Source organism: Bacillus rossius (assembly GCF_032445375.1).
Source record: "Bacillus rossius redtenbacheri isolate Brsri chromosome 4 unlocalized genomic scaffold, Brsri_v3 Brsri_v3_scf4_2, whole genome shotgun sequence".
NCBI lineage: Eukaryota > Metazoa > Arthropoda > Insecta > Phasmatodea > Bacillidae > Bacillus > Bacillus rossius.
Genome location: NW_026962011.1, coordinates 3039781 through 3053969, shown reverse-complemented (window position 1 = coordinate 3053969; position 14189 = coordinate 3039781). Strand labels below are relative to the sequence as shown.

At 40.9% G+C, this 14189-nt stretch overlaps 1 protein-coding gene across 1 annotated transcript; it reads right to left on the bottom strand.

Annotated features, from left to right (window-relative positions):
• Positions 1-8521: 8521 nt before the first annotated feature.
• Positions 8522-13022, bottom strand: LOC134542369 (LIRP-like). The gene is made up of 3 exons (XM_063386546.1): positions 12988-13022; positions 9555-9720; positions 8522-8965 (listed from the first exon to the last, which is right to left on the bottom strand). The coding sequence occupies exons 2-3, from the start codon at positions 9718-9720 to the stop codon at positions 8760-8762; spliced, it is 372 nt and encodes a 123-aa protein (XP_063242616.1). The 5' UTR covers positions 12988-13022; the 3' UTR covers positions 8522-8759.
• Between the last annotated feature and the right edge of the window lie 1167 nt (positions 13023-14189).

Below are 14189 nucleotides of genomic sequence, written 5' to 3'. Positions count from 1 at the left end.
CGTAGTGGGACATCCGTAGTGGGACAATGTGCATTACGGGACACTTTTTCATGCGTACAGTCGGAGTCCATCGATTTATTAGACATTGACACGTCAAAAAAGTTTTAAAAATGACGAAAAAATTACCGAAATTCACATTAAAATCGACGAAAAATACACCGAAATCAACAAGAAAAAATGACGAAATTTGTCTTTAAATTTCACCGTAAACAGGTGACTCTAATTAGACATCATGGTAAGATCCTAACATATTATTCGATCGTTTGAGACTACTGATGGCATTGATTAGTTGAGCAAACTGCTCCACCTCAATCAAAGAACTGAGGAAAGCTGGCTACATACAATAATATCTTGTATAACCTGCATTTGTATAAAATTTATATATATATATATATATAATTTAAGACTGAGTTCTCTTAGTATCCTACCAGTTGTATCCTATCAGACATATTCCTGCGATGAGATCGTATCCTACTGAGTTGAATTTTCGTCCAAAGCTGCGTCCTTTCTGTTAAATGTGCTCCCTTTTTGTGGAATGTACTTGCTTTTTTGAATGTGCTTCCTTTTTTTTTTTGAATATGCATCAATAAGTCTTTACTCGGGAACGGATTGGCCTCGTAGTTCGAAGTCGACTGGTCAATACGTCTGACATTGATCATGACCTGTTTCAAATGTTGGTCGCGTATCGACGAATAATGCCTCTTGGTTCGGAGACGATTGGCCTATGAGCGTGATTTTGTATACGAACTGTTTGAAATGTTCGCCGAGTATTGACGAAAAATACTTCTTGGCTACTGACTGCATGTGTTTGACCACCAACTGGACGTGCCTAGCCTACGACTGGATGTGTCTGGTCGCTGGCTGGACATGCCGGGCCATAAACTGAATGTTCCTGACCATCGATTTCATACCTAGCTGCTGACTGGAGGTGTCTGGCCGACATCTGGATGTATCTGGGTAATCGACTGTCACTGTAAACGTCTCGCTCCGCCTTCTATGAACACTGTATAAAACAAGAAAGGCTATTGGTTGGTTTGTTTTGTAATTGTATAAATTATGTATTATATTTTTATTTGCAATTATTTTTGTTTTATTTCTTAAAACTATCACTATATACCTAATTTTAATTAATTTAACTTTTTTCATCCTTCACGGATAGAATCCAGGTGATCGAATCAATCATTATTAAAACAAGTGATTTTTTACACGCTTTATATTAGCTTCGCCTGTTTGTTTGTTTGTATGTTTGTAACCGACTCCTTTGGGTGCGATTTTGACCCACTTTAAACTGCCAGATTTCATTCAAACTTTGTAGATTTATCGAAAACCGATGACAATACACTAATTTGATAAGATTATTCCATTATTCAATTTGCAAAATAAGATTTTTGTCAATTTATATAATTTCACAATATTTAGTAGGCTTTGTTTATATCGCGCCAAAACAAACTGAAAGAAAAGAGTTCGCACATTGTAAAGAAAACCATTTCGCTCATGTGCGAACTCATTTCTGTCAGTTTGTTTTTGGCGCGATATAAACAAAGCCTACTAAATATTGTGACATTTAATGAAATGAAAATTGAGAGTGCGTTATGATTATTTTAACTAAGCTTGTGAATCTATCAGAATTGCACAAAATACTTTTAAAAAATAACACATTTTAACGTGTGTAAAATGTCTACATATATTGATTTTAGATTTTTTTCCAATTTGGCGGTGATTGAAAAACAGTGTGCCAAACTTTGCCTTGTCGTTGAAGGCGCGGGAGTTTTTACACGCTTTTTTACACGCTTTATATTAGCTTAACCTGTATGTTTGTTTGTATGTTTGTAACCGACTCCTTTGATCTCGATTTTGACCCACTTTAAACGGACAGATTTAATCTAAACTTTGGTAAACTTATCGAGGACCGGAGACAATAAACTGATTTAATAATTTTATCTCATTATCCTGATTAGGATCGTCAGGATTAAATAATTTCCTCACCCAGCCTCTGTGTGATATCATGTGAGACAACCGTGCAGTCGGCGCATGCGTACCTTCTACCTACTTTCCAGCTCGAGCACTCGGGGTATGCATCAATAAGTATTATTGCAATATATCCTCGACAGTTGGTTTGTTGGCCTAGTACGCGCCGAGCTCGCGAGGTGAGCGGTCGTGTGCGACGCGACGGGTCTTGTGTAGTTTTGCTAGTACTGTGAGTGCAACAGCGGGTTAAGTGTCGCGCGGCCCTATACGTAGTGTACCCACTAGGAACATGATAGATTTATAAACTTAGCCATGGAATCGCGCAAATCCACTCCGCGTGTGAACACACTTCGAATGACGTGTACCTCCAAACCACCTGCTCTGGACCTATTCGCTGGTTGGACGAGACACTCGACCTGCACGACGACGAGCTCATCGCAGTCCAGGTGGACGGGCGACAACGCTGTATTTTCGTCAAGTTAACGGTTATGCTGCTTTGTGAAAGGATCCTAAGAGCGACCGGCGGGACGTCATAAATCTACACGGCGAACGGTGAGTCGATAAGTGTGGAAATTGAATTGGCTCTGGACAACGTGACGATTGTCCGCGTGGTAAACATCCCAGTCAAAGTGCCGAATGAACATTCGGGAAAATTGACGCGTAGACTGATGAACTGTGGGGGGTTTATAGGAAATTCAAAGTTAAGACTGGGGTCCGTATTGTCAAAATGGAACTCGATAAACACATCCCTTCACAGATAACGATAGACTGGCACCACGGCTTTGTGGACTATACGGACAATTGCAGACTTGTAGCCTCTGTGCGCAGGCGGGACACCACCGCGCGGTCTGCCCCACTTTGCCGCGTGAGCGGGAGGCAGCGCCGCGCACGTGTGCGCAGACACTGCAGGGCGGCGCACAGAGCAGTAACTCAACAGAAACATGCGTACCATGTGACAGACCTGCCACGTCAGGTGTTTCACCCCAGGGACAGGTACAGATCTCGTCTTTGGACGACAAGATGGACATGTCCCATGAGGCAGTTACACTCACTGTTATAGTTCCCGCGAATGCTAAGCCACATATTGCACAGGTGCTACAGGACTTAACTACTCCTCCTCCTCCTCACACAGTTCAACCTACGGATGTAGGCGACGACATGTCTGAGTGTGTCCAGGGGATGCAAACCAGAGCTACTGCAAGGAAAAAGACGGTGGGTCGAGACAGGCCTCCAAGCGAACGCAAAGATAAAAAGGCTCGTCATGAGAGTCGCAGCCCCACGCGTCAGGCAACAATTACACCAGACAGCCCCCGTTCGCAACAGGAGCACTCACTTCGCGTCGCGCAACTAGCGATATCACAATGCAAAGATGGCAATAACAGTGCGAGGGGAATAGGTGGGGGTGGAGAATTGGCGGACAGTAGCAGCATACATGACCAAGGTCCTGACGATTGCGACGGTAAACATCTGTGCCATTGAAACGTTCAAATATCATGCACTTTTTAGCATTGTACGCGCCCAAGCCATAGATGTACTATTCCTACAAGAGTGTGTCGTAGCCCAGTTACCATATTTCGATCAATTCAATGTATACCCTAATATTGGAACTAATGAGAGAGGCACTTTAATTGTCACGAATAAGCATTTAGAACTTACAAACATCAGGGAACACACAACTGGCAGAATACTCTCGGGCACACTTGTACCCAGGGGCGCAACAACAGGGAGGGGGGATAGCAAGGGTATTTTGCCCCCCTCTGAAACCTTGAAGTGGGGGCAAACGGGGGCAAAGAAAGTGCTGTGTAATCAATTTTTAGATAATAAAACTGCTTAAATAGCACCATTTTCCACCTTTGGAAATTTAGTTGTTGCGCCCCTGTGTTGTACCGCTGAACTTTTCCAGTGCTTCTGTATGGAGCGTTCTTGGACAATGCATTAATGTCTATGCTCCATCAGGTATGCAACACAGATCGGAGCAGCAAGAATTTTTTCGAACGGAAATCCATCCCTTTCTTAGGAATGATGGCACAAGTATTATACTGGGCGGAGATTTTAACTGTGTAGTTAATCCAATTGATTATATCGGTGGCCATTACCCAACCAACACCGCACTTCAAGAGTTCGTTACTGTACTAGAGGTAGAAGATGTGGTGGATGACCTCAACATACCAACACCACACTACACGTTATATTCCCATAATTCTAATTCACGTCTGGACAGGATTTATCTGTCGAGATCACTGCGGCAACATGCAAGGACCTATGATGTAGTAACGGTGGCAGTTACAGATCATGACATGGTGGTTTGCACAATGGCGGCCCCGGTAGTCTTACCAACCCCGGGTAGGAATTATTGGAGACTTCAGACACGTTTGTTGGGGCAAACGGAAGTGGATGAGGATTTCCGACAGCATTGGACACAGTGGTTACGACGCAAGCAGCACTACCCGGACATGGGCGAGTGGTGGGAAGGCTGTGTTAAGCCCGGTATTACCAGACTTTATAAATATCATAGCGTAAGATTCAGGAGGGAACAGGACTCAATTCTCTACTTGTACGAAAGAGCGCTGTGTAAATTGAGTGCCCAATCAGTTTTGGACACGAATGTGAGGGGGAGATGTTGCAAACTGAAGGGGATAATAATGGCCATTCACCGAACTAACATGGAAAGCAGACTCCAATTCAGTAACACCCAGAATGCGCTCCAACACGAACGTCTTAGCATACATTCCTTCATGCGAGAGAGGAAGATGCGAATGAAGAGACACATTAGCTCAATAGCGAAGGAAGATGGAACGGAAATAATGGATCCGAATGAAATACTGGAGGCGTTTACGAGTGAATACAAGGAGCTATGTGTAGAACATGCCATCGACTATGATGCAGGGACAGCATTTCTGGAATCATATGACAGCAGCCTTGGGGACGAAGCACAAGTTGCACTGGGGGCAGAAATAACGGAAAAAGAAATCTCGCAAATAATTCGATGGGCTCTAAAAGCAGTCTCCTGGCATAGATGGCATTCCATACGAATTTTACCAAAATTTTTGGACGACAATCAGAGGAGAATTCTGTGAAATTGTTCTAACTGTTCTACAACGGGGACGCCTTGGATGCACACAAGCGGAAGGCATTATAGTTCTTCTTCCCAAGAGAACACGCCCACGAGAGATATCTCACTACAGGCCAGTCACCATTCTATGCGCGGACTACAAACACATTGCGCGGGTGTATGCTCATCGCATTAAGGACATGCTCTCACAAGTCGTTGGTCCGGATCAACACTGTGCTGTGCCAGGTACGTCCATTACGCATGCCACCACTGCCCTTCGGTAGTACATATAATGGTACAGAACTCGCATGGTGCTGTCGCCCTTCTGAACATAGACCTCGAAAAAGCCTTCGATAGGGTGAATTGGGCGTTCCTGGACAGGGTGCTAGAGCACCTGCATTTGCCGCACACGGTGTGGACGACATTACGGGTTTTCCGTGGCGACTTATCTTCGAAGTTATCCATCAATGGAAGATTTGGTGATGCCTTCTCGGTCCTATCATCGGTTCGACAAGGGTGCCCCTTCTCCATGGCGCTTTTCGTGATATACATTGAGCCCATTGTTAGGAGGTTCAATACCATGCTCTCAGGATTAAGTGTTAATCGGAATCGCTTGACGTGCGTTGGATATGCCGACGACATCACGGTCATATTGCGCAGTCAAAGGGAGTTAGCGGTCGTCCACAACATCCTATCGGCGTATCACCTAGCGACACTGGCTAAATGCATCTTCGATAAAACGCACTTGTTGAACTTGAAAGCTGCACCCGACGTTATTTCTCCACCGCACCCTTTCATTCCCACAGAGACGATGCGCATGCTGGGAATTATTTTCACAAACAACATCGAGAGAACACTTCAAGAGAACTGGAACAAGGTGGTGCAAAAGGTATGTGGCAGCCTGCTAGTAGCACGCCTGAGACATTTAGATCTCCTGCAACGGGTATATGTTGTCAACACATACTCTCTGTCTCAGTTATGGTATATGGCACAGGTGTTCCCGAAGACAGCTGCAACTGCTGACCGCGTCCGGCAATATGTGGGGTGGTTTATATGGCAGGGTTTCCTCTTCAGGGTCAGTAGAGACCAATTAACTTTGCCTGTCCAGAAAGGAGGTCTAGGGCTCATCGAGCATGAGATAAAGGCCAGCGCCTTATTCCAGAAGACTTCATACAGCGGATCTTGACGGGTAGCCTAACAGCTTCCTTGTACAGTGAAGCATGGGAAGTGGTGGGGAACCTCCCCCGGCAGTACAGGATAGCCGCCCAGACATTTTGGACTACCATTTCCGAACTTCCCGACGCGACGGTACGGCTGTGTCCACTCGTCTACTCTACGATTTTCATCGCAGAGCAATCAACACGACACCCCACGTACAGACCAAAGTACTCTCATTGCATTGGGCTCACGTATGAAAAACATTTCCGATCCTGAGCTACCCACGCATCTCCGGGCTGCCGCTTATGCTTTCGTGAATGATTTGATCCCTACCAAATATCGCAGGAAACGAATCGTCCTATCCCGGGTCGATCTGTGTGAGATCTGTGGCTACTGTGACATGGCTCTACAAACAGTGTACCTCTGCTCCTCCTCGGGCCGACTGTGAGTGTGGTGTCAAAAAACACAGGCAAGACTCCTGGGCGTATCACCGAGAGACGTGTGTGCGGACAGAATGTGCTACCTTGACTTTACAGCGTTCCCGTCCGTGAAGAGGAGGGCTGCCATATGGCTGGTGAAGCATCTGATCGCTTTCGTGTTTACAACTCCGGAGCCGTACTTCCTGCGGGACTTCATTTCCCAGTTACGACATGAAAGATAGGCCATAGTCAAAAAAAACACTCAGAAGGAGATATGAGCATTACCTTTTTGTGTTTTGAAAATATGTAAGGGCTCGTGTTGTTTTATTGGTGTGCATGATGGTGTTAGACTATGTAACCAATCCTTTTGTGTAAAATTACTATGTTGTGTACTGTAATGAGCATGTACTAGTCATCAATCAATAAATAAAAAAATAAAAAAATAAAAAAAGTTGGCCGTGGAGATTAAGGCGCGGGTCTTCGATGACGTCAACCTACGGATTCACCGGTCGTGGGTTCTAATCCTGTCCACGGCCGAAAAAACTTTTCAACAAATTTTGGTATTGGTGCCATAAATCCAACCTTAATTCGTCTGGGACTTCGCCAATCCTTCTATTCAAACTAAAAAGTGAAAAATAAATATAGTTTTAAAAACTAATAAACATGCTTTTAAAAACATCAAACTAAAAAGTGAAAAATAATTTTTAAAATAAGCTTAAAACAATAATGAATGAAAAATACTAGTATTATTGTGAAAAAAGTGTCGGGCGCTTTGTTCCATATTTATCGTACATCGAGCGCCCGATGGTAGAGCAGCCGACATGTCATTGGAAGGCTCTGGGTTCGAATCCCAGTCCGGATTATCTGAATTATTCTCACATAAATTCTATACACTCTCATTGAGAAGGTCCTTTCCTCATCCTTTCTCAATCCTTATCTTTCCCAAAATTCCTGTTACGTAAATGTGGAACGCTTCACTGACTATCAATACAACTGTACACATTAATAATTTGGAAAATAATTACAGTTACTTATAGTTATCACGGAATTAATAGTAGATTAGAACAAATAACAGTTTAAAATATTAAAAAAACACGCTTTTATATATAAACCAATCTAAAAAGTAGAAATAAATAATAGTTTAAAAAAACTGAAAAATACGCTTTTATAGAAAATCCAACTAAAAAATAGAAAATAAATTTTAATAAATTTGAATTAAAAATAATGTAAAATAAAAAAAATGTATGTTCATTAAGAAAAGCGTGGGGTGCTTCTTAAGATATTATCAAAATGACAATACTTCTACTCATATCTGTCAATAAAATAATTATAACTATTTACACCATGCCCGGAGTCCCCAAAGTAAACTACTCACTCAAAATATCATTTTATGCAACTACTTTTCAATTAATGTTTTAGAAGGGTTTGAGATCACACTAGTGAAACAGGAAACAGGGTTTTTTAAAGTAGCAAAATTCGTAAAGTAAGTAATTTATAAATAATGCAAAATATAATTTGTATATATTTTAGTATATTTTGGTTTATCACTTTGAATTGTGTATATTATATTCAAAGTAATTGCAGGATTTTTACATTATGGGTACAAAACGTTAGTTTCTCATCTAAGTAAAAAGACTCGAAATTAATTCCAAACTCAATTTAACACTGATAAATATAGATCATTAAATAGCCAAAATTTCAAGTGGATGCCTTTTTATTAGTATTACAAACTTTGGGAAAAAATAATTTAAAGCTTTCCACATTCAATACACATTCATTCATACACAAATCAAACAACTTCGGTTTTCAATATTATTTTATTTCCTGATTTAAGATTTTCTTTGAAATTTGAATTATTGAAGAGGTACACAGTTTCAAGACGAAAACAAAATTATTATTATTATGATTCACACTATTTGTAACTGGAGCACATTACAAACTTTTATCCTGCGTTCATTTGCTTGAAACAAAACATATCTTGAGTTGTAAGAAGAACAATATTCCTTAGCAAAATAAAATTTGCAGCGTACAAAATATAGTTTCTTCTCACATGGAATGACCGCTTGGACGACAGGCCTGCGGGAGGGTTGCTAGCCCTTGCGGGGAGGGGTGGGGGAGGCGGGGAAAAGGGTTAAGCGTAACAGTTCCCCTCGCACGGCCGGCTAGCCGCAGTACTGCCGCAGCTCGTGCAGCGAGCACGACCGGAAGCAGCACTCGTCCACGACGCCCCTGCGGCGGCGTCCCGACGCCCTGCCTCGGAACAGCGCCTGCGGGTGGGCGTAGTCGGGGCGGTCCCCCTCCTCCTGCTGCTGCTGCTCCTCCTCCCGGGTCGGGGGCCAGAAGACAGCCGCGTCGTCCATCTGCATGCCTGCAGCACGCACGTGCACGGAGCCAGTGCTTCACACTCGGGAAATGCAGTTTAGAAAAAAATTACATTTTTTCACATAATCACAATCGTTACATGCATCAGGTTACGTACTATCGAACCTAACAAGTCGACGCTTCAGGCCTCCATACTGCTAAAAAAATAAAAAATTTAAAAAAATCTCTGTCGAAGGTAGACGCGTGGGTTTGGGTGAACGGTAGAGACTGATATATATTTTTTTTTATTTACCTTCCATTGCGTCACAATATCCAAATGCAAAATACACACCTTCATGTGTACGGAAAACCACAGGAGCGACAACGAAATTATAGCACAACATGGCGACGCGACGGCCGCTTCACTGCATGCGACCTTTAAACGGATATTATTTTTCAGAAACTAGAAGGAATCAAGAAACGCTGTTTTCAGGATGAATACAAGAACGTCTCTAGTGTTCGACAAAAAAAAAAAAGAAGTAGTATCTATAAAATAATGTAGTTATTACCTGACGGAAGAGACGCACTGTAAAGAATATCGCCCCAGAAGAAAAGAAAGCAGAGTTGTTAGCGCGGGTTGGGAGCTCGGGACCTACCTTCCAGCGACTTCTTGGAGAAGGCCTTGTTGTAGACGCCCCCGCAGACCACGCGCAGGGTGTCGACGAGGTGGGCGCCGCACACCTGGAAGCGCACCGACGCCGCCGTCGCAGTCACCGCCGCCGTCACCACGAGGAGTCTCAGGCACAGTCCGGCCGCGCTCATCTGCAACAACGTCACACTCGACATATTTTTTTTAACGTAACAGAAATTTCCACGTCGAATCACAGATATTTGTAAATTTACAAGAAAAACAACTGCATCACTACAAAAAAAAGTGTTCGCGGTAATGCTGGGTTCGAGTTCTTGCCCAAGAAATTTGTGCTTTGTGTTGTCCCAGTACCTCCAGTAGTTAAAAGTTAAGTATTTGAAACCGTTCCCTGAATAGCTTTCCAGTCTTAACTGCGCACATAATAAGCATGATACAACAAATTAAAGTAAAAATGTTGAATATCCCATCATCTTTTCCCATGTTATAAAAAATGTTAAGCTTAGATTAATCATCATTAAAATAAAAAATTATCCTCCAATTTTTGTCCCGCAAATCCGTCGAGGCCGAGTGGCAAGCCTCAGAGATTGTAAATGGAATTCATAGGAACTCACAGGAACTCACTGGAATTCATAGGAATTCATTAACATTTGAGGCCACAGAAACGATTACGTGTTTTTTTTAATTTTTTGTTTTAATTATGTACTTCATTGAAAAGTTGTACATTAAAAATAATGTGAGGGAGTGTTTCAGTAATCGCCCAAGGGATTTGTAACATCTAACCTGGGTAACGAGCAAATTAATGTGTCCTCGTGTTGCAAATACTCTTATAATACGTAGTTTGAACACGAAATATAAAGTCGAATTTTTTGAAATGATGACGAACGTGAAAACCTACACAACTTGGGTTTTAAACTAAATTTTTGGACGCGAAGCACACGTAGTTTCCGCACACGCCGCTAGAATTCTTTGCAGAGAAGCAGCTACGTCGACTATCGAATCATTTCATTTGCAGATCAAAACTGTAAACTATATAATGAAACGGTTCCGATAAATCGAAAAATACTTGAAAAAAAAATTACTAACCACGGCTGTGTATCTGATTTTCGGTAAAGGAATTTTATTAAATAAAACCCATCATGTTAGAATTCATTAAACAGTTAATAATATAAAGTTATCCTTTGTCTCTATTAACTTTGGTTCGCGCCATCCACCACAGATGGCAGCACCGTGGTTACACATTTCCGTTTCATGCGACTTCCCGTCCATTCCGTATTTATTCCCACTAAATGTCGTGGTTCGAGAAACTGCCCACAGGTTTTTATTTGCCATATTCACTCTGTATTCGCGCTCTTTATACGAGATTCTGGCTAGGATATTTTATTGTTATAGCTGAATGGACAACTATACTTCTAAGAATTTTGCTGTGTGTTTCGAAATTGTCCCTGTGTATAGTTTGCTGTCTGTCATTAGCACATATGGTACTGTTTTCCGTTGCTCCTTTGATATAAGGAGACAAATGAAGTTTAGACACCAGACAAATTACAGAATGATGCAGAACGAAAATTAGCTAGGTGGTCACAAGAGAGATCACGTCAGGAGAAAGGTATCTCCTTACTAAAATTAACTAGAACGAAAGTCATTTGACCGAAAATTCGGAGAGGAGACTTTCGATCTAGTGTCTTTTGGTCTAGTGTATTTCGGTCTAGTGCCTTTCGGTCAAATGCCTGTTGTCAGAGTTAACACATATTCCCAGCCAGATAAATATTAAAGTTTTAGTTCTAGCGTATTTCGGTCTAATGCCTTTCTGCTAAAATTCTTTCGGTCTAGTGCTTTTCGGCCTACTGCCACGTCCCCGACACGTAACCTGCTCGGCCACACGTGACACAGGCTAATCCAGAGCACAGTCTCCAGTCAAATTTTCCATCCATACAGTAGAAAAAAAAATGTCATTAACGTTTATAAACATTTAATTGAAGTTATTTCTGGTATGGGACATAACCATACAATAATGTTGCATATCCTGGTCACTTAACGTTTATCTCAAAAATTGTATAAGAGATACCGTGAATATTTTTCGTGGTAGAACGAGCAGTTTCATTGTACGCGAAGCAGTGTTGTAACCGAGGATAATGTTCGGAGGGACAAGCAATATGAATGATTAAATAAGTCATAGCTAGCATACTTGGTAACAATCATGTCATTGACATTGGAGCCTAATTTTCTCAAATGAGGACGATATAAGAAGAAACATTTATTTTCGTGTAATTGTTTTCTACTTGAAATATGTTATCCAAACGAAGAATATTATTTCACCTTATTTTGACAAACAAAACGGTAGGCTACAAGATAATAAAAACGATACATTTGCAGCATTTCAAAATATTTAAAAATATCATATGTTACAATAAAATTGTTATATTTTTATGCTGGGTAGCATTTTAATAATCAATTATATTATTTTATTGTCTGGCACCCCTATTGCTAAGACAATGGCGTTAATAACCCTGATTTTAAACTATTATCTTTGAATCATCAGTGTTATTTTTTAACTACCATAAAAATTGTAACAAGTATCTTATTAATCATTTTTGGTAAACACGTGCATGAAACAAATAGTATCGTAGTGTAGCAAATCTTAAACTTATATTCTGTTACTGAACTGCGATTTCTCTAAATTGTTGTCTTTTTAAAATATTTGGTTTCATTGTTAGGCTTGAGGTAAATAATCAAGATATAGTTAAAATTTTTTTTTAAATAATTTGTGAAGAAAATTTTAAAATAGTAATAAATAATATATAATAAAAAAATAATATTGTATTAAATATTTTTGTTCTTTTAGGAAGGGTTTTATCCTTACATAAATGACGCTGATAACTGTACTTGGGTGAGACCATACCAAAACCTTTTTTTTTTTTTTTTTAATGTATTGTAGACTGAATTGAAAGAAAACAAAGTCTGGCATTCCAAGCACTGAAGTTACAATGCAAAAAAACCTTTCACATTCCAATTGTATAATTGTCGACTCATCCAGAAGCAATATGCCATTAAATTTGTAATCTCACATTTCTGATTTATCACGTCAAACCTAATAAACCCATCTACCCATATTAGTTATACATTTTTTTAATGGTAAAACTGCACTGAATTAGTTGTTTTCAGACACTCCACAGTCGCCAGACGTTTTTCTTACTATAGTTTATTGTAAAGCTTCTACTGCCAGCTTTTATCTAAGTCATTTTAAAACTTAACTATATTTTAGACATTTTTTTAAACTAAAACTATTTTTTTACTTGAATTAAAGAGCTAATATGAAAGAAAAATTATTTTGAGAGGTAACCATTCAAAATATTACTTAGAATAAATTTAAAAACAAAGAAGTGACAAAGCCAGCGAAGAGGATGTTTTATTTGGTGAGAGATTCAGGCGATTCCGGCACTCACCTCGTAAGGCTGCTGACTTCACCGAGCGGATTTCGTTAAATGACTTGCCTCATCGACCGTCAGCGATGTTTTATACCCGGGCAGAAGTCCGCGCTCGGTCCATGCGCGCGTGGGTGTGCCGGCGACTGTGTGTGAGAGAGCCCGACCATTCGCGAAGACGTGTGACGAGTCCCAAGACGGCAGGTAATTACGGCAGTCCCCAATTCGCTACCTAAATTTATTCCCGACAAAATATCGGTGGCGCCGACGCCGAAGTCTGTCCCATCCGCCGAGGGCTCTCTTCGCGGAACGTTGTCGCTCCGGATTACCTGCAGTCTGGGGCGACGCCACCGACCCTGAGACACCGCCCCACCCCCTTGTACCTTCACCCCCCTCCCGGCCGTAGCTCGTGCAGATCAATAATTAAGATGTGACTCCCCGCCTAATCTCCGGCACCCGATTTATTCTTAGCTTATTGGAACTAGATGCGATCAAAATAAAATAGCACCGATAATAAATCACGTTTCTTACCAGCCTTTGAAAAAAAATTAAAATGTTGTTCCTTTCTTCGCTAATTGTAGACGTAAACGAGCACAGACCCAGTTGTTCGGTGAGAATTTTGTTTGAAATAGGCCCCCGTGACTCATATAAGAAGTTGAATTTTAAATTTGCACTACAGTTTCAGGTTTATTTTTTTCTATCAAATGGAAACAACTAGTAGCTCGTCCCGAACTGAGACGTTCCGATTTTACGTTTTCAGTGACTTTGTGAATTTTAACCCCATAAATGATAACTAATATTTGAAATTTAATCCGATAACGTAACAACCAAATACATATAACGCAAAACGTAGATAACTGTGAAAATTTTATAGATGTTTTATGCATTTTTAACATTCCTTTAGGTAGAAGTAGTAGATATAATTTATTTAAATTTGATTGTTTGTTATTTTCTTCAGTTCACTTTGAGACATGCAAGGCTCTGAAATGAGGCGCTCAGTCTTTTCGTCGTGCATTGGCCAACTATGGGATTTATGTGGTAAACACAAGATTATATGGAATGACGTAGACGGGAAGAGGGAGGGAGAGGGTCGTGGGTTCTCAACCCCTCACTTCCAAAAATAGTTAAGACAATAAGAAAATTACAGTAACTTAGCTACATAAGGTTACGAAGAGCTTTATTTTGACGGCTTATTGCCATCCTTATAGTGGGCTACAATAAAT